The 24,263-nt window shown below is 36.6% G+C and overlaps 2 protein-coding genes across 2 annotated transcripts; both read right to left on the minus strand.

Annotated features, from left to right (window-relative positions):
• Positions 1-1,755: 1,755 nt before the first annotated feature.
• LOC134253073 (uncharacterized) lies at positions 1,756-8,879 on the minus strand. Its single transcript, XM_062735618.1, has 8 exons — positions 8,666-8,879; positions 7,946-8,065; positions 6,974-7,209; positions 4,909-6,824; positions 4,623-4,793; positions 3,318-3,598; positions 3,035-3,220; positions 1,756-2,271 (listed from the first exon to the last, which is right to left on the minus strand). The coding sequence occupies exons 1-8, from the start codon at positions 8,750-8,752 to the stop codon at positions 1,756-1,758; spliced, it is 3,513 nt and encodes a 1,170-aa protein (XP_062591602.1). The 5' UTR covers positions 8,753-8,879.
• Positions 8,880-9,777: 898 nt separating this feature from the next.
• LOC134253171 (uncharacterized) lies at positions 9,778-24,217 on the minus strand. The gene is made up of 6 exons (XM_062735716.1): positions 24,030-24,217; positions 21,945-23,923; positions 21,193-21,360; positions 20,414-20,691; positions 10,960-11,145; positions 9,778-10,774 (listed from the first exon to the last, which is right to left on the minus strand). The coding sequence occupies exons 1-6, from the start codon at positions 24,131-24,133 to the stop codon at positions 9,863-9,865; spliced, it is 3,627 nt and encodes a 1,208-aa protein (XP_062591700.1). The 5' UTR covers positions 24,134-24,217; the 3' UTR covers positions 9,778-9,862.
• Positions 24,218-24,263: the final 46 nt, after the last annotated feature.

Raw genomic sequence — 24,263 nt, forward strand, 5'->3', positions numbered from 1 at the left:
TAAAATTACAAAAGATATATATTTTAGGAATGTGTCAATGAAAACGTCGATTATGCAATATCTAATAGATGTATAATTTTTTAAATACATTTTAAGATAAAAGATCAAGTTGAACGAGACGTGTTCTGATAAATATTAGTCCCCCTTTCGGGAGTATATTGTTTTTGCCCTTCCGTTTGTCTGTCTGTTTAGTTGTCTGTCCGCAAATTTTAAACCGTTCATTACTTATGAGTGGGTGGAACTAGGACTTTCATAGTTCACTAGTGTATTTCTTGTCCCTGACAAGGTTTATCTTTGGGTACCACCAAATTTTACCTTTTGACCTTGGTGTTTGATCCACCTTAGTTTGCATAAAATCATCACAGTCACTTTAACCTTGGCCTTAACTTTTGAACAAGTAGAACAAGGGCTTTGATATTTCACGGATGTATTCCTTATGACAAAACCTTCCTTTGGGCACATGTACCAACCAGATCATTTTGACCTTTTAATCTTGAATTTTGTTTAACTTGCATTTGAAATAATTCAACCCTTGCTATAAGCTGCCATACAGGGGCATCTCTTGTTCGAGATGTTTTTTTTTTCTGGCTGAAGGACAATCATGCTTAAATTCAAAAGGACACAGCTTGGTTATTATCACGCTACATTTCATTTATTTTATGAAATGCAAATTTCAATCTTTAAAAAAAAAAATCAAACCGGCACGAGTCATATAAAAAAAAAACAAAAAAACAAAAACAAAAAACAAACAACTGAAAAACTAATCTGCATGTTGTCAGTGTCCTGCTTTGCCCTACGTCGAGAAAAGAGTAATCTCGCAAACTGTTCCCTACAGTACATGTTGCATATTTCATATATATTTCAAGGCGTTCAAAGTTTGTAGGTTATAGCCATGTATTTGGCAGAAAAAAATAGTATATGGTGGCTTATTGCTGCCCCTCACTTGTCAAATAATTATGCCAACTTGTCAGATGTTTTGTTGAAAGATAAATAATTTAAGGGTTTGTCAGACTTTTTTGTTAACATGTCTCGAAATATTCACGTCTCAAAAAAATGAACTTAAAAATACTCAGTATGTCCATGCCCAGTTTAGGCCATCACTTGACAACATAACTAACAAGCCAATATATTTCGGACAAATCAACATAAAATATCCGAGCGTTCGATATATTATCTGAGAAGTAAAAAGTCAACATCATAATCTGACAATTCGACATATTCATGCAATATCTGACAATTCCACTTGTCAAAAAATTATGTCGACTGGTTGTATAACGATGTCGACATTACTGTCTGAGAACTTTGTCGATTTGTGAGATGTGTACACCATGGTAACAAGATACCGAGCTCCTGGTCGTTATGATATTATCTGACAAACTGACATAATTATCTGACAGTTGAGAAATAGATATCTTACTTGTGAAACATAAATATTTCACAAGTGGTGCAAGAAATATGCCACCAGAATGAAACATCAAATTGAACCACTGTTATATACATTTTTTAAATTGATGAACAAGTGATGAAGAAGTAATCATGGCATTTATAAACAACTTTATACAAGTTAACATTTTATCAATGAGCGTTTAACAATCCAGTGATAATTTTTGCATATGTCCATAATAGGACGTTAGCTATTTCGAGTATAGAGAAGAAAAGCGTACCATCATGATTAATTTATATACAACGTATCAATGTGAATCAATAAATCGATGGCAATTTGAAATGATATATACAGAGTTCCCTCCCTTGACCTCAGCCTTTCCAATCAGGAATAATTCCGAGTTTCCTCAGATTTACAAAGCCGCTCTTCCTGGAGGTCCTATAGTTGAATATTTTTTGCCCCCGTGGTGTTAAGGAGGCGTTTGACGACGCTGGAGATCCGTTTGTGTAGATACCCCTGGGCGTGATAGGAGGGAGGGGTGAGGGCCTAGAGTTTCCATTGGATAAGACGGTTCTGTCCGATAGGGGGCGTGATGCTGTGCTAGGTTTCCGTGAGTGTGTGTCGCTGATGTTATTTGAGGTTGGAGGCGGGCCATGCCCGTTTGTTTTTGGAGAAGGACTTGGGTCGAATTGAACATGTCCATTTTGTTTGGAGGTATTATCAAACTGATTGAGGTTTTCCTCAGTCAGAGGTAACACGTCTGTACCGTTTAATTCAGAGTTCTCGCTCTCCGCGATAGTCTCGAGTTCCTGCACCTCGTCTGGCGCGAAATTCTTTCCTCCTAAAGATACAGCCGTGGTCTCGACCTCCGTTAGCTGACGAGTGTCCTGTAATGAATACGAGATTTACCTTCAGTGACTTTCAATTTATGTAATTATTGATTTGTAAAGAATTCTAAATCCTCAGATACAAAAAAAAAAGAAGATTAATCGTGAAACGGCCAAATTAACTTGCAGATGTTTGAACATTTATATCAACAAAAGTGATGGTGGAAAATGTGAAGAGTTTTGTGAGACCTCTGAACATATGATACAGAAATACGTTAACTTTTTTACATGTGAGCAATCACTTGTGTGAAGTGTACATGTATAAGGAAATGACGCAATTCTTGAAATTTCAGACAATGTGACGTCAAACTGTGACAAGATCTCCAAGTGCAGAGAATTGGCAATCACTCAGAGCCCCGACCTGATTCCTAGACTATATACAGAATGTCATATTTCTGTAATTTGTGTATCCTAGACTACCAGCAGAATTTCTTATTTCTGTAATTTGCTCTTTCACCTATAAATGATGTCATATGATCATTATGTTTTGTGCACGTGATCCAAAATTAACCATGAACAAGATTCCAAATGGTATCTCGCCAAAGTGACTTCAAGAAATGAAAGGTTGAAATTGTTCAGACTATTTCACTAAATTTTGAAAGACAATGGGATTGACCGAGCTTAGCTCATATAGAACATGTAGTAAACATATAGTCTGACAGTGACATAAATAACTATGCCTCTGATCATAATATTTAGCGAGATATCATCTCCTTCTTAATGAAATCTACAGATCATGCAAGTAAAACAAAATGAATTTTACCCAATAATGGAATGCAGCGGCCGTTGGACTGACGTCATAAATCTGTTTCTCCGTGAATGGATCTATTAGGTCTCTGCCATCTAGTGCGACATCTAGCGGCACGTCACGTGGGTCAAAATCAGCCATTTTGAATTTTATTGAATCTTTTCCGGTGCGGCTTATTATTGCTCTACATTTTGCCCATGTCTGAAAAAAGAATGTATTTTTTTCAAAAAAAAATTTAAAACTTGCAAATAATATTGATGATTGATTAAGCACAGATATATTCACTGTGGTCACATACGTCTATATCCCATGGCGGGTGTCCTAACAGCAGTAGCGTACACGACATCACCTCGTATACCCCCGCCGGAGGATTGGCGTAACGCTTCAGTTCCGTCAGAGCCTTCGAGTCTTTCATCATGACTTCCTTTCGGAGACTCTTTAGATTGTTGAGTCTGTCCAGCAGACGGCTAGCCAGCACGATCTCGGAATCCAGGATATTGTTGAAGTTGTTGGCGCGTGCCCTGTTTAACATTCGCTCCAGTGTGGGAATGTGTCTCTTTTCGTATGCGCCCAGTAAATCTGCAACGTGTCATCGGTTTGTCACACTCAAAACACATTTAATAAATCATGTAAGAGGCCATGCATTAATTTATCAAATCTAAATCATATATTTCAATGAAGTCGTTGAAATGGTAGTTAACATATCTGACAATAAATTAGTAAATTAGTATAATCGTGAAATGTTAAACATTTACATAATTATGTCATTCATAGAAACAAAAAAAATATGACCAATGTGTAACAATGTTCATCTGATTAATATTTCATCTGCTTCATTCAATATTGAAAAAAAAAATATTTTTAGTTTTATTTCTATAAAAAAAAAAGTTGGCCCACGTTTATCCCAAGAGTTCTTAAATGAAACAAATTAGGGAAACTCACAGTGCTTTATACATGAAAAGATGCTACAGTACCAACAAAAATTATATTCACAGGATTTACATTCAAAGTTCAATATAAAACTCCTGAAAAACTTTGATCACTTAAGTATATAAGGTGACAGACACACATTTAAACTACATAAAGATGAGGGAATCTCACTTTATCTTTGGGCACATGTGAGCTTAAAACAAAAATTATAGCAAGCATAAAAGATGGATAAAAAAGAAATAAAAATACATTTAAATCAAACTATTGAAACAATACAGCGAACTACATTTTTATTAACACTATTAGATATTCGGTTATTTACACGTTAGAGCTAGAAAGAACTAATAAGCTTTTATATTAGTAATTAAAAAGAGTTAAACAAAAGATGAGTCTTCGATGAATAATCACACATTCAAAATACATGTAAATTCTTTGTTAAAGATTTTAAAATTCTGCTTTAGACATGGATAAGGTGCAAATATTGTTTTTACAACAACGAGAAAAATGTACACTTATATCACAAAGACAAAAGAAGAATGATGTTGTGCTTCTAACTGATGTACAAAAACAATGAAAGTGATATGTTAATAAAGTAAAGTACACGGTCACATCAACTAAACCACGTGCTACAGAGATTGTTAGTGATCACGTGGGGAGTCATCTCCATGGCTACCTTTCCTGACGGCCAATGTCTTCAATGTCTGCTCGGCCTTCTCCAGCAGACGATCCTGGTTGTTGTTGCTAACGTTACCGGCGTATACAATCATCGCATTCTCTATCCTCCCAACACTCTGGGATTCGATGGCGTCTTCCAGATTCTGTGTAACTTCTTCCTTCTTTTTCGCTACAAAAAAATCTCAAGTTTTTATCGTCGTCAGAAAAATAAAACTTTTGAATAAAAACCTCTTCGAGAAACAATCATCTTAATACTATCATGACCATATCACTTCATAACTTACCTCGTGCCTTGAAGTGTGCATCCGGGTCAAAGGCTGGCTGTTCCGGTTGGTTGGCCTCTGATGCGTTGATGTCTAGCCGACGAATCTTATATTTGGCGATATAGCTGATGGAAGAGTCGCTGTTTTGTTTCATGACATCAAATTTATATTCACCAACAGAAGCAAGCGGTACGTTAAACCAGTTACTTCCATCTTTACGAAGGGGTGCCACATTTATTGTGTTTGTTGGAGTTTCTTTCGGAGTCAAAATGGCGACAATGTTAACGGTGTCATCAGGCGCAGGAACATAAAGCTCTACTTCTTTTGTGCGGAATGTTTTGGTGATCAGTCTTGGCGTGTTTGTATTTGATTTATTGCTAACAGGCACGTCTGACAGGTCAATCACTGTTGATTTATTCGACAATGAACCTCGCGATTTGGTCCTGTCAGACTTGTTTCCGACGGGTTTCTTTGGTTTTCCGGTGGATAAAATTAAAAATGCATACAAAACATTGACACCAGTTTGTTGTTTCTCGTAAATGTTAAGGGAGTACTCTCCTGCGACGGGTAGACCCAAATCGTACGTGTGAATCTGCCCCTCCTGTGATGCTTTGGCTACCATAGTGTTCATTCCCTCTTCGTTCGTGCAGTCTACTTCGTGCATGATTTTTGTTTCTTCATCAGCTGCTATTTCCACAACCGTTTTGCCTTTCTTCGCTCTTATAATGTTTTCTGCGAACACGGCACGAACGCCAAGATTTTCGGCACTCTCGGTAGATCCTAAGACACCGTTCTCAATGTGCGGGTAGGGATTATCAATCTCCTGTTTTCCATTGTTTTTTATAATGTAATTCAACACATTCTCCACCTCAGTTCCCCTTTTAGGATTGCGGGCGTTTATTTTCATGATATAATGTCCAGCTTTTGGAAGTCTCGTGTTAATGATGTAATGACCTTCCTCCCACCTAAGAATGGCGTATTTTACAATTGCAGCATCATCAACAACTCCAGACCTAAGCTCCATCGTCAGATTGGATTCTCTCGGAGCTTGAATTTTTATTTCCAGAATGCCATCATCTGTAATTATTTTGGACCGTTTGTGAGTAACTGGCTTTATTCCACTTTTAAGAGTCTTCATATTTGGACCCCAACCTATTTCTGGATTATCCGGAAGCGGAAGCGGTTTCCTTTCCGGAACAGGTGCTCGGATGCAGTATGTGCACATAAGGTCGAATTCTTGCAGATCCTTGTGATTAGCATCTTTTCCATAGATTTCAAAGTTAAAGGTTCCACAAACCGGCACATCAAAGTCAAAGAACAAGTTAGTCCCTGTCTGATTCATTTTGACACAGTTATTCAGCATCACATCAATATCCTTGTCATCATCCATTGAACCTTTTGATCGATAAAACGCGAATTTAAACCGCAAGAACTTACTCCGCTTTGGAGGAAGGTCTAATTCTATGTGTCCGATACCTTGTTTGAGAAACACGTTCACTCGCCTATTCTTTTTGGCGGGAAAGTCCACTTCAAGTTCATGCATTCGCTCTCGTACGTACACAAGTTTCTCAAATTCCGACTCTTTAATTGGATGAGGCAGAAGCTGCCATTTTTCGTCGTCCGGAAGATGGGTCCATATCAGGTGATAGGGCTCGGTGAAAAAGTAACACTCGTCCACCTCCTCTCTGTGGTCCAGCTTGGTCTTCTTGTCCACCTTCGTCTTGGCGTATTTCCTGATTTGGACTTCCCCCGGAGTGTCCCCGGTGTTGATTTCCACACACGTGGTTGCCCAGTACACATCGATGAGGCGCCATTCATCTCTGACGTACACGGCATTCCACTGAGCCTTGATGGCTTTCTTGTTTAGTGGTTCTCCGAGTTTGTATGCAGAACTTTTGGTAACACCATCAACAATAACACAAGGCACGTCCACCATTCTTTTAATTAAAAAAAAACTTTGTTCAAATACTTGTATTTGAAGTTGATAGTTTTATCTATAACATTAAAACCTTTTTAAAAATCTATTTTGATTACTTTTTTCTTTGAGATTTGAAAATGTAAAGATTTGTTTTATGTTTTCACTTACTGACACAGAATGTAGAATAAGTTGGCGTGGTTGCCGATGTTACAGTTGATCTTGCTGAGATATTCTAAGACAGTATTCGCGGGCGGATTTGGACCAATCTGCATTTTCTTGAGGTTGTATGACGTAATCCAGCGGAACACGGACCTGACCTTGACAAGGTCATCCTGCCAGGCGCCCTCATCTGTTAGATAGTCAGCCAGTTCCACAAAGGAGGTGTACAACAGGTAATGGGGAGCCTATTTATAATATGTATGGTCCAAATATAAGATTCTTTGCAAAATAGGTTAAGTTCAATTCATCACGAACTAACACGAGTGAGAAATTCTTCGAGAGATGTTAAACAAAAAGGAAACCTAATGGAAGTTATTTACACAAAGGGACTCTTGTTTATACATGAAAGAAAGCTGTAGTGAGGTGATTTATTGCCATGGAATTTGTCTTGTGATTTTACGTAAGTAAATCATAAATTAAATATATCATGGAAATATTTTATTTCTGACTGATTTAGGGTCGGCCGGGGTGTTTACATGTACTGTCTTAATCTAAATTACATGTTAAATTTTTTTTTTACTTTACGGAAAGTCCTCGATGCGTTAGGTCCCTGAGTAAACCATTAGATTCTAGGTATTCTATGGACTGGCTGCAGCTACTTCTGTCGGGGATATCGATCAAACAAATCAATTTTCTTTCTTTTTAACCCTTTCATTTACAACTTGTGCATCAAGGTGCTAACTGACTGTTTACATTTGATATCAACTGATAAAAATCCCTATCTGGCTTCTTTGTAAGAGAAGCAAAGCCGCAAAATATCAAATGAAATTTGTAAAAGGGTCAAAGGTCGCATTTTGTCCCAAGACCTCTGAAATTGTAAGGATTTCAACATGCTAACCTGAACTAGTTTCAAAAGGGATATATCTTGCGAGGATGACCCATCTTATGGCATTCTACACGTGAGCTGGGGTGAAGTCTTACCTTAAAGGCATGGTTATCGATATACTTGAAGTCTACATCGGCCAGTAGTTCATCTTTAGATGTCTTTGGGACGCCAGTGGCGGGATTTTGGTTACCTTTCCGTGACTTTCTCTGTGTTTTCTAACCAATAAAAAGTTTACAAACAATTAGCAAATAATTCTTTAGTTCTCGTTTATTAAGGATGTTGTATAATCATTCGTGACTTTTAATCTAAAAAAAACAAATTTTATTTTACTGAATATTTTTGTACGAGGTGTTTTGCCCGTTGCAGTATATTTATTTTATTTACCCGGTTTAAGGTCAGACGACACGTTCCTCAAATATATTTAATTTTTCCTAAGAATTTGTCATTGAAGAATAGGTACTTAAACAAGATTCCTCACAAAAAATTAGGATATCTTTACCAGGCATTTGGACAAGATACCACAGGGTCATATTTCTTATATCCCTATAAGTAATCCTCTGAATGTTCTACATCACCAATTTTGGTGTACTTATATTTAAAAACATTTTAAAAACAATATAGAAATCAGAAGAGAATGACAAATATAAATATTTTTTCATATAATACCAAGAAATACAAAACATATATTTGGGGAATGTGTCCTCTGACCTTCATTAACTTTATGTTTTCATCAGGTAATTGAACGCGCAAAAAATTGAAAAAAATTTAAATACTTTTTTCTAAGCATAAAATGCGCTATAAGATGAATAACTTACTTTTTTAGGTTCGGGTTTTTTCGGTTTGTCTAATTCTTCATCGATATAATCATCCTCATCATCGATTTGTGAGGCCCCGGACCCCATCCTTAACCTATGTCCTGATACACCTTGTCCTTAAAATAGTGAAATTCAAGAAGGTCCCCGCACCTCCGCTGTTAGGCAACACGGCAGGTGGAGATAAGGTCAATATTTATAATTATTACACACTATGAAAACATCCATAATAGATTTACATTTCTTCCATAGCCCTTTATCAGTCAAGCTAAACTTGCTATGTTAAAGCCGTTGTTGTATTCTGTCAATTTTTTAAATTTTAAACTAATACAAAGAGTTAGACAATTTAAGTCTTTTTTTTCCTTTTGGAGTTCAATGTAAATATTGCTTATTAGGTTTAAGTTTTAGAGAAGGATTAATCGCCAAAGAAAGAAATGGGCTAATACAGTCTTAAGATAATCATTGAACAATAGATGGCATCGAAAGACCATGCCAGGTTAGTAGTTAAATAGTTATCATTTAGTGTGAGTTATGTGTTAAGTGTTAGTCGGTAAAATATATTTACCCCTAATCTAGCCTTAAAGGTCACAGAAATAGATTAAATTATTCATGTAAGGAAATAAGTTCACAGAATGAATTCGCTTTTAATTATTCAATGTTGTACAAGTCTATATCATTTCTATTGATTTTTTTTAAAATATTCATGATACATGTAGATGTTCAAAGAACACTTCAATTATACCTACATGTACATATGTAGCTAATGAGGAGCAACTGAAATCTATATTATACGCTGCATTGTACATTTTTTAAATAAGAATCTTTAATTCATTTCGCTAACTTAAGAATATAATCGTTTCTTTTTCATTAACGGGATATCGTCCTTAGTAATATTTTTGTGCATATAGATAGCATTCATTTATAAATGATGAGGCATTTATGAAGAGTCCCTTACTTTTTTGATTATTTTATTGATGTATATTTATTTACATACAATATCTTGATAAATATTTATAAACTCGGATGTCCTAGGTTTTATGATAACAAGTATACATAAACATGTACACAAAAACATCTTTGGTTTACATTTTATTATTTCACAAAATCAAGTGGCATAGTGATTCATACTAAAACATGATATCACAGGAGTTGTTTCCCTTTGTATATCTGTACATGTTACGAAACGTGAGTACAAGATAATCACACTGCTTGTTTGGGTAGAGATTTAAATTCATTAAAGTGTTTCTTCTTCTGATAAATAGAGTTATATCCCTTGGGATCATTAGGCTCTAACGGATCTTCGACCGGATCCGTGTCGTGGTTTATCTGTAGTATATCCGGTTCCATGCTCTGATTGAGAATTTGCTGTGCTTTGAAATTCTTGTAATAACCACGGCTGTCTATTCGTTTTAATTCCCCTTTGTCGGGTCTCCTTGTTGGAGACTCGTTTCGTTTATTGTCCCTGTTTGGTCCCCCAGCTTTTCCGGGACTAGCATCACGTGGATTTTTGATCGGATTTTCGTTACTTGGTGCGTTTTTCGATGGTATACTTTTATTTGGCACATTTTTATTTTCTTTTGGTTTATTTGTTTTTTCCGGTTTTTCGACCGGATCATCTGGTGGTCGCAAACTGTTCGGTTCCTTTTCCGGTTTATTTCTTGGTCGCCTTCGATCTGGTGACTCCGATTTCTTTGGATTCTTTTGATTCGGATCAGGCGACATAGAATTCACAGGAGTTTTAGAAATTGGACTGTCACTTTGAAAGTTACCTGCCCTTGATGCCCTGTTTTTCTTTCCATAATAATTCGTTCGTTGTTGATGTCGTGTGACGTAAGAGCTGTTTGAACTCGATGTATCATCATTGCTCGGTGGTTCTGGCGCCGGTGTGGGAGTGGACTTTTCCGGTTTAGCGTTGGGATCTGGATCCATTGGGAATTTTTCTTTCATTAGTTTGTCCAGAGTTACAAATTTGGTTGATGGTTCCTTCTTTTTCTTAGGTTGCGGCGGGGGTGTTGGTTCGCGGGGAGGGGGTGGTGGTGGGGTTTTAGGTTTTGGAGGCTTTTTCTTCAGAACTCCACTATTGGCTTCCACATCTTTGATTATTTGATCACTCTGTAGAACAAATATGAATAAAACAGTACATAACAACTAGTCCTATTTCCCAAGTTGTCTAAAAAACGAGCCTGTATTGGGGCCACATCGTACATGAGGCATTATATCAATTTTTCCAGTTAAAATATTCTATCATTAAATTTAGCAGTTTATATCTTTCAAAAGAAGTGCTGATTATTTCATACCCAGAGATAAAAGGCCGCTGCTCCGGGACTGATGTATCTGAGCTGTTCTGCCGTGTACGGTTCTATTGTTACTTTAGCATCCAGAGCGTTCTTCCGGCTGACGTCAGTGGGATTAAGTTCCGCCATCTTGTACCGTAACCCGTCCTGACTTCTGTTTCCAAGCATGGCTAAACATTTCTTCCAGTCCTTCAAAATGAAAATAATCAACTCTGTTGAAACAAGAAAGAAAATTTCAAATAAATACTATATAATAATATGCTTTTGTTAAGTATTCCGTTTTTATTTTCGACTTCGATTTTCGTTTTTAGAGTTGTTTTCCAGCTGCAGCCAATAAGAAATATATTTTGATTGTTCGTTTGTTTCTTGAGGAAATAAAATATTCAGATATGTAGCTTGCTAGTCTGAAAAAAGAATTTGATGATCGACCAGAGACAGAACCGGTACCATCCATTGAAAAATGTGCATGTGCATAATAAGTGCTGATGATTCTCATTTTTTTCTCTCCCTATATTTAAGACTAATTGAGTATTCCTAAAATTTTACGATTAATTAACAAATACAATTATAGATATCATGAGATATTCTGAGGAGTGGAGAAGGGTCGCCCGACCCTCGCCCAACCCCTTTAGTTTGGATAGATTTTGTTTCGTTTTTAGCTCACCTGAGCCGAAGGCTCAGGTGAGCTTTTTGATCAAAATTTGTCCGTCGTCCGTCCGTCCGTCTGTAAACTTTTCACATTTTCGACTTCTCTTGAACCACTGGGCTAATTTTAACCAAACTTGGTACAAAGCATCCTTGTGTAAAGGGGAGTTTAAATTGTTAAAATCAAGGTCCAAGCCCCTTCATAAGGGGAGATGATCAAGAAAAGACGAAAATAGGGTGGGGCATTAAAAAATCTTTGCTCAAGAAGCACTGGGCCAGAAAAGCTGAAACTTGTGTGGAAGCATCCTATGGTAATGTAGATTCTAAATTGTTCAAATCATGACCCCGGGGGTTGGGCGGGGCCACAATAGGGAATCAAAGTTTTACATAGAAATATATAGGAAAAAACTTATCAAATCTTCTTCTCAATTCACTACTCGACGAAAAAAAGTGCTGAGAATCCCAAATTTTACTGATAATGTTTGATAATTACTGATACGATGCTGTTCTTGCTGATCATTACTGATATTTACTGTTATTATTACTGTTGTTGCTGATAATTATGTTCCCCAAACGAAGTTGGGGAACATATTGTTTTTACTCTGTTTCTTATTATTATTATTTTTCTTCTTCTTCCTGGGTACTTTTTTGTCCGGGAGTGATCTTGTAAACTACACATCCGACTTAGGTAAAACCTTTCTAGGGTCAGTAGGCATGTTATGTAGATTTGCGGAACAAAGGTCATTTTGCGCGCACGTGCTTGCAAGAGCGTGCACGTGCAACGCGTGAAATGACCAATATAATAGATTAGCCGTAACTTTTCTATTTTTGAATGAAATGCTTTGAAATTCATAATGTGATGATATATTAGTAGCATAGATAATATGACATGGTCAAAATAGCAAGATCTCACGTGCATGCACGTGCGCTTCGCTTTGATTGGCTGAAACTAATATATCAATATCTTTCTTGTTTGTAAACTAAATTCTTTGAAATTTTGAACATAGCCATGCAATGGGATATCCTACGACATGATATATAGCAATTATCATGAAAACACATGCGTGCACGTGCGCTGCAATCTGATTGGCTTAAACTTTAAATAGCTATAACTCCCTTGCTTTTCAACCAAACAGGATGGGATTTGGAACATAGATAGATATAATAGACTTCTACAAGAAGGTATGGTCACCATGCACATGCATACACGTGCGTGTATGTGCGCTGCAATCTGATTGGATGAAACTTTAAACAACTATAACTCCTTTGGTTTTCAACCAAACGGGTTGGGATTGAGAACATAGATATATGTTATGGACTTCTACAAGAAGGTATGGTCACCATGCTCATGTATGCACGTGCGTGCACGTGAAATGGGTAAATTCAAAAATACACTTGAATGAACGTATTTTTTAATACTTTTGGATTAAATACTTAAATATTTAGTTTATTAAAATATATAGATTGTGTAGACAAGAAGATATGGTCATTACGCACATGCATTCACATGCGCACGCGTGCAATGCTAAAATTTGAATGAACTTGGTACACTTATTAGTAAACGTTGTTAAAATCTCAAATGCATAGAGTTAGTCATATTTAATGAAGCTTACAGGGAATATGGCACCAAAAGGGAGTTTGGGAGCGTTTGGGGAACATCTGTAACGGTCCCCGTTACAATTAGCACTAGTTTTAGTTGTTTCTGATAAATACTGATAATTACTGTCGTCTTTACTGTTGAGTCTGATAAATACTGATAAATACTGTTGATGTGCTGTCGATGCTGAGATTTACTGATAATTACTGTGGTCATTGTTTTTATCCTGGGAATGGGCTGAAATAGCCTGAAAAATGATTATTTGTTTTTTAAAAAAGTATTTTATCAACAAATTAATTACTAGATGCTGTCATGAGACAGTAATACCCGCACTAATGTATTTGCCTCTAAAGACACACCCGTACATATTGGGCTTACATACTTCATAGGCATCGGAAGGAAATTGAAAGTGTGGGGGGGGGGGCTAAACCAACAAAAAAGGTAAACCCCAATTTTCAATACATAGAAAATGTCTATCTTTGCAAAAAAAAGGGGGGTTTAAAGCCCCCTAGCCCCCCCCCCCCCCTTGGCTCTGACGCCCATGTGCTTGAAAAACAGAATCTAATTAATGGTGTGAATTAGATTTTAAAAAATGTTTTGATCATAATTGGAACCTTTTTAAATTAAATAATGCCCCCCTCCCCCAAACACCACACATATACACGTGTCCTCGATCTCACGAAACGTACTTTTTTTTTTTAAATAGGCTACACATGTAGATGGAAAAGTTATGTAAAAACATAGTTTGTTATGAATTAATGTATTAAAATTTGTTCTTAAACTTTACAGTCATGTTTACATGTAAACACCTTTTGGAAAATTTCTACATCGCATTGGGTTGCGTCACCCATAACATATTTTTAGATTAAGCTTCACTGGGCACACCTCGGCTGATTCGTACTGAACGGAATCATCCAAGGTTTACATAGCATGTACATGGTGCAGATGTGTATGGAAAATATTCATTTTGTGTTATAATTGGATTATATTTCATGAAATTGACAAGACTTGTGACAGTCGGTAAGTACAAGTTTAAGTATAGATTTTGGTAAAATAAACCGAAAGGTTAGGTTGAAGTTCAAAGATCACTGCATGGCACAGTAGTCAAATTTCACATTGTGAAGTTATCTCCCGTTGTCCATGTGACATTCAGTTACTCACTTACTGGTGCAGATCCAGATTTTTTTCAGGAGAGGGAGGGGGGTTCACACCTCAGTCATAAAAATGCTAGCCCAGAATTTCCTCACAAGCAAAGAAAAAAAAAATGAAAACAAAATAAAATCAATGATAGTGGTGTCGTAGGGTCAATATTTTATAAGGGGGATAATGTCCAAAGTTATTTTTTTTGCTTCAGTATATAGTCTTATTTGAATAACAAAGCAAATTCCAGGGGGCGGGGGTCCACTCTCCCTAGCCACTCCCTGCCCGTGAAATTACAATTGATCTTGTGACACCAAAATAGATTTTTTCCCCATTCGACTATATACAAATTTTGCTTCTTGTATTAATTAATAATGTCTGTCTGTTTGTCTGAAGAAATTTGATCAGTAATTTGGCTTAAAATTTGATCAGTAGGTGCTAGGGCTTTCATGCTTAACATATGTATTCATTGTGAACTTTTAACAGGTATAAATATGTTTGACCTTGACCCTAGAGTTTGACCCACTTAAAAAAAACTTTAACCTTGGCAATTAACTTTTGAACAGGAAGTACCAGGGATTTCTTATTTCACATGTGTATTCCTTGTGACAAGACTTTGATACCAACAATTTTAACCCTTTGACCTTGACCTTTGAGTTTGCCATACATTTGAGAAACTTCAACCTTCGCCATAAGCTGCCATACATGGGCATCAGTGTTTAACAAACACATCTTGTCTTCATTATTTTTAAGTGGCGGTGTCTCCATATAAGGGAAAAATTCCAGAGAGAGATGTTTTCACAATAAACAAACAAATTACTAAAAATAACATAAAACAATGAGCATGTTGGTTGTATCTCTTGTTCTCCCTTGAATCAGAACTGATTATATAAATATTTTAAAACAATAATTATAAGATTTGAAAAGGTTGTGCATCTTAAAATTGATTAAGTTCTGCGACTGATTTAGCTATAAAAGTTTACTACCTTTATTTTGCTACTTAAAACACCTTGATTAATTATTTTCAATCATACTGTTCTCTGAAATGTTCAGTTTTTTTCAATAATGGATACATATATATGTCATACATTTTCAGCTTCTCCAAAAATTGCTTTAAAAAACTTTTTAAATACTGTAACCATGATGATCCTTTAAAATACTTGTGAATCCTACATTTTTAGCTCATTTGAGCTTTTCTGGTTTCCTTATCACATTACGTCTGTCGTCCATCTGTTTGTCTGGAAAGTTTTTACATTTTTAACTTCTCTACAACCACTGGGCTAAAGTTTTACATAGGAATATATAGGAAAAATCTTTAAAAAATCTTCTTCTCAAGAACCATTGAAACAGGAAAGATGAAACTCATGTGAAATTATCCTCAGGTAGTGTAGATTGAAGTTTGTTCAAGTCATGACCCGGGGTAAGGGTGTAGCAAAAATGGCCGACCACAGTTTTACATAGAAATATATAGGGAAACCTTTTTAAATCTTCTTTTCAAGTACTTCAAAGCCAGGATTAGTAATATTTATATGAAATCATCCTCAGGTAATGTAGATTCTAGTTCGTTCAAATTATGATCCCCTTGGTGGTTAAAATTCAAGCCCCCCCCCCCCCCCCCCAGTAAACTTTCAGTTCTGATCTGATATGTGTTTTTTCCGAGCTGATGTGCTCAGGTGAGCGCTGTGGCCCCTGGGCCTCTTGTTTAATTCTTTTTTCATTGTACAGATATCTGCTTTAAATCTACGACATATGGCTTGTAATAGTATGCGCCACTCCTTTAACATGTTATAGTCATTTAAAAAACAAAATAAATAGATCAAAACTTAAAGATACTTTTTCCAGTAATGCAATCTTGCTTGTTGTTCTGGAACACACATGTCAACCACATGTAAAATTTCTACTTTCGTTTTAGAATCGAGTCAATTATTAGTACACTCGGCCATAAGGGATATCGTACGGCATGCATTTTGTAAAATTAGAAATAATTTTGGCAGAGATTATTTTTTTTCATTCCATTTTTTCCCGAGACCTTTGTATAAACGAACAGTACAGGCTGGGTGCTTATTTATATGATTTTACTTGATTGTAACACAAAAAGGAGGGATGAACTACTTTAACTTTTAAGTGATAGTCGATAGGGCAAGGTCTGTTCTTTAGTTGTGCATGTTATGTTTTATAAGTCATATATACATGTTATAATTACTTATCGAATATTTTTATATGCATGAATAAAATTATTTTAGAGAATCGATGAATAATACAAAATTCAGAACTAATAGTAACATTTATTGATGAGTGCGATAAACAATGTCATATTTTTCTGACATTCAAAATCCATAAATTTAAAGATTTTTTTCTCGGATTAAGCGAAGTGGAGTTTCTCTGCGCCTGAATTCTGAACAGTTAATGCCAATATTATTTCAAAAAAGTGCTTTCACTAAACAATTTTTCTTTTTATATTTATCACTGTTTATAAGGTATATTTTGCACATTTTTTTAATTAAAAGGTGAAGTCAAATTATAGTCTCCGTATTATTTTATCTGATGAAATATGCGTAAAAATATAACGAATGAAATTAAATCCTGAAGAAAGAAAGAACTGTGTAAATTAAAATAATTATTAAAGTAAGTCTGTAGTATGTACATGATATACATGTATATATCTTCTTTTTTTTTTTTTTAGTATTTTAGTAACCGCAGTGTTCTATTCTAAATATTTTTTCATTCAACTTTATTCGTCAACAAATTCAATACTACAGATTTTTTTTTCGTGCGTCCTTAAACTTTAAGATTTTTCCAAAGTAGCAAGTACATGCACAGTGTAGGTGGTTTGTTTATTAATAACACCTGCTGACCACTACAATTCACATGGAATTTACAAGTTGTACCCCGTTCTACCCCGGGGCCAGAGACATGTATACAACACAGCCAAATCACAGGTTGATCATCGATTCTTTGATCAATGGAAATCAATTTAAAAGTGTTTTCCTTTCAACTTTTTGCCATGCAAAATTAAAATCAATCAATTTGATCATAATCTTTATTTCAATATTAAATTAAAATTCAGTTCTTATTTTCCATTCCATCAAATCAAATTAAAAAAAAATAATGAGATTTCAAAACTTATGAAATAAAAAAAATAATTTGTGTCATGAAATTTTAAGAGACAAACTAAACACGTAATTATACCTTTGCACTAGGGATTCCTGACCTCTAATTTTTAATCAGAACCATTTGCCGGTTGCACTTGCATATACCGTGTACTTGTACATGTACTATTTAAATCTGAGACGATCTACAAACGCCTACATTACGTTAGAATAAACAAATACATAAATAAATAATAAAGAAATGAATATTAATTAAATAAATTCAAATCAGTGCCTACAGATTGAACATATTCAATCCTGTTTTCATCTCTTAATTAATTTCTGAAAAGGATAAAATTTCTCATTTTCGACCAAATTTTCAAATATTTCGACAAAAAAGAGACCAGAAAACTGAACATTTACCAGATAAAAATTGTTTTTTGAGAACAGCTTTTCTAAACTGCAAGAAACTTTCTTTATCCCGATTTTTTTTTCCATCCATTAAGAACTTTTTCTTATTATTGAAAAAAGAAGATCACAGACCTCCCTACTTAATTTCTTGGAGTGGGGAAAGGCGGCAATGGGTCTTTTTTAAAGAAAGCAAAAGTTTCTTTTTATTTACAGTTTGTTTATTTATCAATAAGATCTTATGCAAAAATAAAATTCCATTTATTTTTCTGCAGTTAAAATCATTCTATTAATTCTGTTTCTGTATATTCATTCTATTTTATAATTTTTTATTTGATTATTGTCAAAATTTTCACAAACGTAATGTATAGTAATTGAATTCAGCATAGTGAAATGATTCTGTCACAGGCAGAAATATGAAAATTCTGTCATGATAATTCAAGTAAAAGAAAGTAATAATTAAAGGTTTTTATAGCCCTGAGTTTTATTTTAACCCAATTCCCATGTTAAAAACAATGACCACCTGTAACTATCAGTAAATCTCAGCATCGACAGCATATCAACAGTATTTATCAGTATTTATCAGACTCAACAGTAAAGATGACAGTAATTATCAGTATTTATCAGAAACAACTAAAATTATCAGCAACAACAGTAATAATAACAGTAAATATCAGTAATTATCAGCAAGAACAGCACCGTCAGTAATTATCAAACATTATCAGTAAAATTTGGGATTCTCAGCTCTTTTTTTCGTCCAGTAGTGTGCAAGAACCACTGGGCAAGAAAAGCTGAAACTTGTGTGGAATCATCCTAAGGTAGTGTAGATTCTAAATTGTTCAAATCATGCCCCCCCCCCCCCGGGGGTAGGGCAGGGCCACAATAGGGAATCAAAGTTTAACAGAAATACATAGAAAAAACTTTAAAAATCTTCTTTTCAAGAACCACTGGGCCAGAAAAGCTGAAACTTAGTTGAAAGCATCCTGGGGTAGTGTAGATTCTAAATTGTTCAAATCATGAACTCGGGGGTAAGGCAGGGCCACAGTAAGGAAGCCAAGTTTTACATAGAAATATATTGGAAGGAACTTCAAAAATCTTCTTAGAACCACTGGGCAAGAAAATCTGAATCTTATGTGGAAGCATTCTGGGGTAGTTCAAATTCTAAATTGTTCAAATCTTGACCCCGGGGGTAGGGCGAGGCCACAATAGGGAATACCATTTTTAAATTGAAATATATAGAAAAAAATCTTCTTCACAGGAACTACTGGGCCAGAAAAGCTGGAACTTAAGTGGAAGCATCCGTGTGTAGTGTAGATTTTAAATTGTCCAAATTATGACCCATGTGGTAGGGTTTGGTCACAATATATATTACAAGGAGGGAATTCGGTAAATAGCAGCATGGTCAAAGCTACTCAGGTGAGCGATGTGGCCCATGGTATATTTTGCCTTGGCATATTTTTCCCCGGCATTTCTTATGCTTCAGAGTCATTCTGGCTTCCCCTCCTATTCGAAAACAAGAGGCCCATGGGCCACATAGCTCACCTGAGCACACTGGCTAGGGGAAAAACACAAAAATCAGTTCATTATTAAAAAGTTTACATGGAGGGAGAGGGGGAATTGAATATAAACCTACCTGATGATGCTTCCATATAACAAATGGTTTTGCTGTGCCCAAACAGAAGATTTCTTCCCTATTTATTCGTTGGTAAAAGTTTGATTGCCCATCTACACTACCGGGGGATGCTTCCATATACATGTAAATATAACCAATCACAGTTTTGCTGTTCTTGAGAACATTTTGGAAGTTTTTCATATATATTCCTATGTAAATATTTGATCCTACATTGTGACCCCACCCTACCCTCGGGGGTCATAATTTGAATAAACTGAAATATACATTACCTGAGGATGTTTCCACATAAATTTCATCTTTCCTGGCCAAGTGGTTCTTGAGAAGAAAATTTGTTAAAGATACCAGCAATTTTTCACTAATTCTTAAACTTGAATCCCCTTTAACCAAGAATGTTTCATGGCAAGTTTGGTTGAAATTGGTCCTGTGGCTCTGGGGAAGAAGTCGAAAATATCAAATGTTTACAGACAGACAGAGAGACGGAAGGACTACAGTCAAAATGTGATCAGAAAAGCTCACTTGAGCTTTCAACTCAGGTGAGCTAAAAAGTTGTTTGAGCTTGTTTTTATCTGATTGTTCAATTCACAATATTTGCATTTAAATATTCAAAACAATGATTGAAACATTTGTTTTTAAAATCAAACTTGTTTTTGTGTAATGCCACGTACTAGACCCATAGCAAAAAATTGAAGAGGGTAGGGGACCTACGAAAATAACAAGAAAATGTTAACTTTCCATACTCAACTTCCGATTTCAAAAGGGTTGGGGTTCGACATTTTTAAAATTTATTTTTAAATGCTGGAATTTTCCAGTCTTTGACATTAAACAGCAATAAAAATGTGGGGGCAACCAGCATTTTGATACAAGTTTTTACAACAGAGACTATTCTGAGAGAAAAGTGGGAGTTCCCTTCCCCCTGTAATTAATGATGGCATTTACATACTGTACCTCGACTTCCTGACGTGGGGAGTCCAGCAGAATCAACGCCGCCTTTATAGCTTGATGAACGCCATCTGGTGGATGAACTAGCTTCCGGAGCTCGTAAATAGTCCGGATGTCTGCGTTCAGCATCATGTCTCTGAGGTTATTTTTAGCAGCAAGACGATCCCGTAATCGTGAGGCCAAGGCCAGGGGTTGTTTCATAGACGGATCATTTATAGTGCGGGCCTTTACTATTGCCCTCTCGAGGTCCTCTAAGTTTTGGTCTTCGTAGGCCCTAATCAAACCTGTTAATTAAAGCTGTTCAAGATTATCCAAAATAAAAAAAAAAGAAATTTGTGATCAAACATATTTAAAAGAATGAAATCCTTTTAAAGGAAAAAATAAAACGGGATCAGGTTACGAATAATTATTAAAACACCCAGGGAATTTTACGAAAAATCTGGGGCTGTAAGTGTTGACAAACCTATTAAATTCCACTCTTAAACTACAGAATTAATTACTTGTGATATTCAAAGTAAACTTCTATATTTTCTATCCTCACAAAAACCATGTTTTCATATTCTTAAAAATCATGTTACTAACAACACATTAGCATTAATTTGTTATCATATTTAATACCAGGTTGTTAAACAATAAACTAAATTCTACACATTATCATGATAATGATATTAAATATTATACGAATTTAATGACATTAATACGTTAATCAATTTTTAATTTTTGTTTACACCCCCTCCCCCATGCTATATAACGGTCTTTAAGGTGGTATAACAAACAATCCTTACCTTCCTGTGCCTCGAGCTTCCGGAGGAGCCGTGAACCGTCCACCAGTAAATCGTCTGTCTGACTCGGCTTAAGGTATTTGTACTCGTCAAGCGCCCTCCTCAACTGTACCGGTCTCCGGGAATTAATGGCGGATTTCAGCCTCTGAGAAAGCGCTATTCTTTCACTGACTACAAAACAAAAACATTGATCCGAGGTATTGATTATTGTACCTCCGTGTTTTCTTGATTTGTATTGAAAGCAGAAGAACGTGGAACGTGTTATTTCAAATTAGAAAAAAGAACGAAGTACTTTAAATAGTTTACTTTGTAGCAATTTACTCCCGGGGAAGTGTTTACCTTTCAACTTCTGGCACAGGCGTCCTCGCTTGCCTCGTTAACTTAATATTCTCAGGTAGATTTTTAAAATACACAAGATGAATAACGGTCATTAGAGATAGATCCCTAATACAAATCTCAACCAACAGAACAAATGGAGAGATTTTCATCACATACATGTAAGATTATTTGAGGAGAAGACGACCAGCTTATATATATTTTTTAAATTCTAAAGACAGAAGTTTAATGACAATGTCTGGCTATCGCTGGTAATCAAGAATGACGGAAAAGGGTTTGTAAAATAAATGTTGAGGTCATTTTAGCGAAAATAACATTTAAAGGAATAAAGAAAATTAATGTATACTAGTAGTACGTTGTGGTACTGAGATGCGTGCATCGTGACTAGGTATATTTCCAGTTTATGTGTGTTGTCCTACCTTTCGGTTGCTCCAGCTTGATCTTCCGGTTACTGTTGAGGTGTCTGTCCGCCTCCGTCACGCTCTTCCCTTCCTTCCTCCGCTCGTCACGGATGATGCTCAGAACCTCCAAGAAGTCCTGGTCGTCCTTCTCTTCGTCTTCATCATCCACCACCTTCCGGATTATGTATCTGGCCCTGCTCTTCACAAAACCAGCATCCTTCTTTTCATAAATAGTGAAGACATACTCCCCAACATCCGGGACCTTGACCCTATACAGCTCGATTTCTTTCTCTGTAAAACGCTCGACAGATTTGGCGCTAGGTGGCTCCTCCGACTTCCGCTTGCTGAGAAATGCAATCAGATTATCCAAGTTTCTTGGTACCGGAAGAATGACTTCGTCATCGGTTGTTTCTATCGTGTCTGTTGTTATCTCATTACAGTCTCTCCAGAAATTTCTGCTAGTGTTTCCTTTAGCTTGACCCTTTTCTATAGGTCGTCCTGATGAGTGAACAAGATAAGTGAATGCGTTGTGTATTTTCTGGCTGTTGCTTTTCCTATAAGCAAACAGATTGAATGAGTACTCCCCTTCAACCGGAAGATCTAAGTAGTAACACTGATGATTTCTCTCCTCCTTTGGTACAACACGCATGCGCTCTGCTGCAAAAGGATTATTTGTGTTAAGTTCAGTTAGAAGCAGGACACCATCTTTGGCTTCGAATTCTAATTTTGTGTGCCCTTCTCTGGCCTCTATGAAGCTTGTCTCTGTCTGGAATCCACGCACCCATATTTTGTAGGCGTTAGGGTCCTCACCCAGCTTATCTTGTGCAAAGCAAGGGAAGGGATAGTTTTTGACACTGCGGCCTGTACACGTTATCATGTAGTTATAAACATTGACCATTTCTGTGGCGTTAGGTTCCATAAAGCCATATAACTTAAGAGCGTATTTACCAGGCTTAGGAAGGCGGGTCTGTATTAGGTATTCCCCGGCGTGCCAATGCATCATGGTGTACTTAACAAGGTTAGCCTCGTCGGCTATCGTACTCTTCAGTTTTAACTTAAGTCTAATTTTGTCACTGCCTTGCATCCTGATGTCCAGGATCCCATCTTCTGTCGTGATGAAGGCTTCCTTGTGTGTAATCGGAAGTAGTTTCAGCTTTCTCGAGCGTGCGCACTCTCCCCATCCTATACGAGGGTAGTCTGGGAGTGGTTCCGGCTCTTTGTCTGGGGTGGTGCTGACTATGACGTAGGTACATAATAAGTCAAATTCAGAGAGGTCCTTTATGTTTTTATCTCGTCCATAAAAATCCAGGTAGTAACTGCCTGATACAGGAAGCATGCATTTAAAGTGGATCCGGTCGTGGACTTGATCGAAGATAGTAAACCTGTTTAGAAGCCTATCAATAGGCCTTCTGCCTTCCGATACATTTGTTCGCTTAAATGAATGCTTGAATTCATAAAATTTCCCCCTTTGCTCTGGAAACCAAATAATAATGTCCGCCTTGCCGTCTTTGGCGTTTACGATACATTTCCCATACAGATTCCTCTTGATGCTGAGCTCCAGTTCGTGGGTGCGTTCTCTGACGTACAGCTGCTCCTCCCAGTCCTTCTCAGACATCGGCGTCTTCATCAGCTGCCATTTGGAGTCGAAAGGAAAGTGGGTCCAGATGAGCTGCCTGGGATCTGTCAGGAAGTACTGCTCGTCCACCTCCTCGCTGTGGTGGTACCGGATAAAGGAAGCCTTCGATATGGTATCTGCGATTTCACTGTTAGCATCTTCAACGGACATAAAATCTCCGTTTTCGTCGTATTCTTCATCGTTTCCGGAGTCTACCTCTACGCACTCTCTGGCCCAGAATAGGTCGAGTAGTCTCCACTCGTCTTTGATGTACACTGCGTTCCACTGCGCCGCCATTTCCTCCTGGTTTATCGGGTCACCCACCGTGTATACTTTACTTTTAGTCATTCCGTCCACTACTACACAAGGGATATCAAGCAACCTGTAAAACAAAAAACTTTAAATTGCTTTTACTTTAACAAGCTTCGAGTCCTGATCTGTTAGAGAACTTAGTCTCTGTAGTATTTTGAAATATTTCTTTGACTTACTGGCACATGATAAAGAAGAGTTGAGCGTGGTTGCCGAATCCGCTCTGGATTTTACTGAAGTACTCTAGAGGAGTGTTAGGGGGCGGGGTCTCGGTGATCTTCATTTTCTTGACGTTATATGAGCCAATCCAGCGGAAAATGACGCGAACTTTGACGAGATCGTCATTCCACGCGTCATCGTCAGACAGATACTTGGCAAGGTCCCAGAACGACTCCGTCAGCAGCGAGTTCGAG

This window comes from Saccostrea cucullata, unplaced genomic scaffold (genome assembly GCF_032062105.1).
Source record: "Saccostrea cucullata isolate Sc308-1 unplaced genomic scaffold, CSIRO_AGI_Scuc_v1 ctg722, whole genome shotgun sequence".
Taxonomy (NCBI): Eukaryota; Metazoa; Mollusca; class Bivalvia; order Ostreida; family Ostreidae; genus Saccostrea; species Saccostrea cuccullata.

Excerpts from the sequence above, each read along its gene's own strand:
- LOC134253073 (XM_062735618.1), bottom strand. The coding sequence starts at position 8,752 with ATGGGGTCCGGGGCCTCACAAATCGATGATGAGGATGATTATATCGAT. Across the intron at positions 8,066-8,665 it reads AAAAACCCGAACCTAAAAAA|AAAACACAGAGAAAGTCACG; the intron begins GTAAGTTATTCA and ends TTTATTGGTTAG. Across the intron at positions 4,794-4,908 it reads TGCACACTTCAAGGCACGAG|CGAAAAAGAAGGAAGAAGTT; the intron begins GTAAGTTATGAA and ends ATTTTTTTGTAG.
- LOC134253171 (XM_062735716.1), bottom strand. The coding sequence starts at position 24,133 with ATGAAGATCACCGAGACCCCGCCCCCTAACACTCCTCTAGAGTACTTC. Across the intron at positions 23,924-24,029 it reads CTCTTCTTTATCATGTGCCA|GTTGCTTGATATCCCTTGTG; the intron begins GTAAGTCAAAGA and ends TTTGTTTTACAG. Across the intron at positions 20,692-21,192 it reads GAAGCTCGAGGCACAGGAAG|GTTTGATTAGGGCCTACGAA; the intron begins GTAAGGATTGTT and ends TTTAATTAACAG.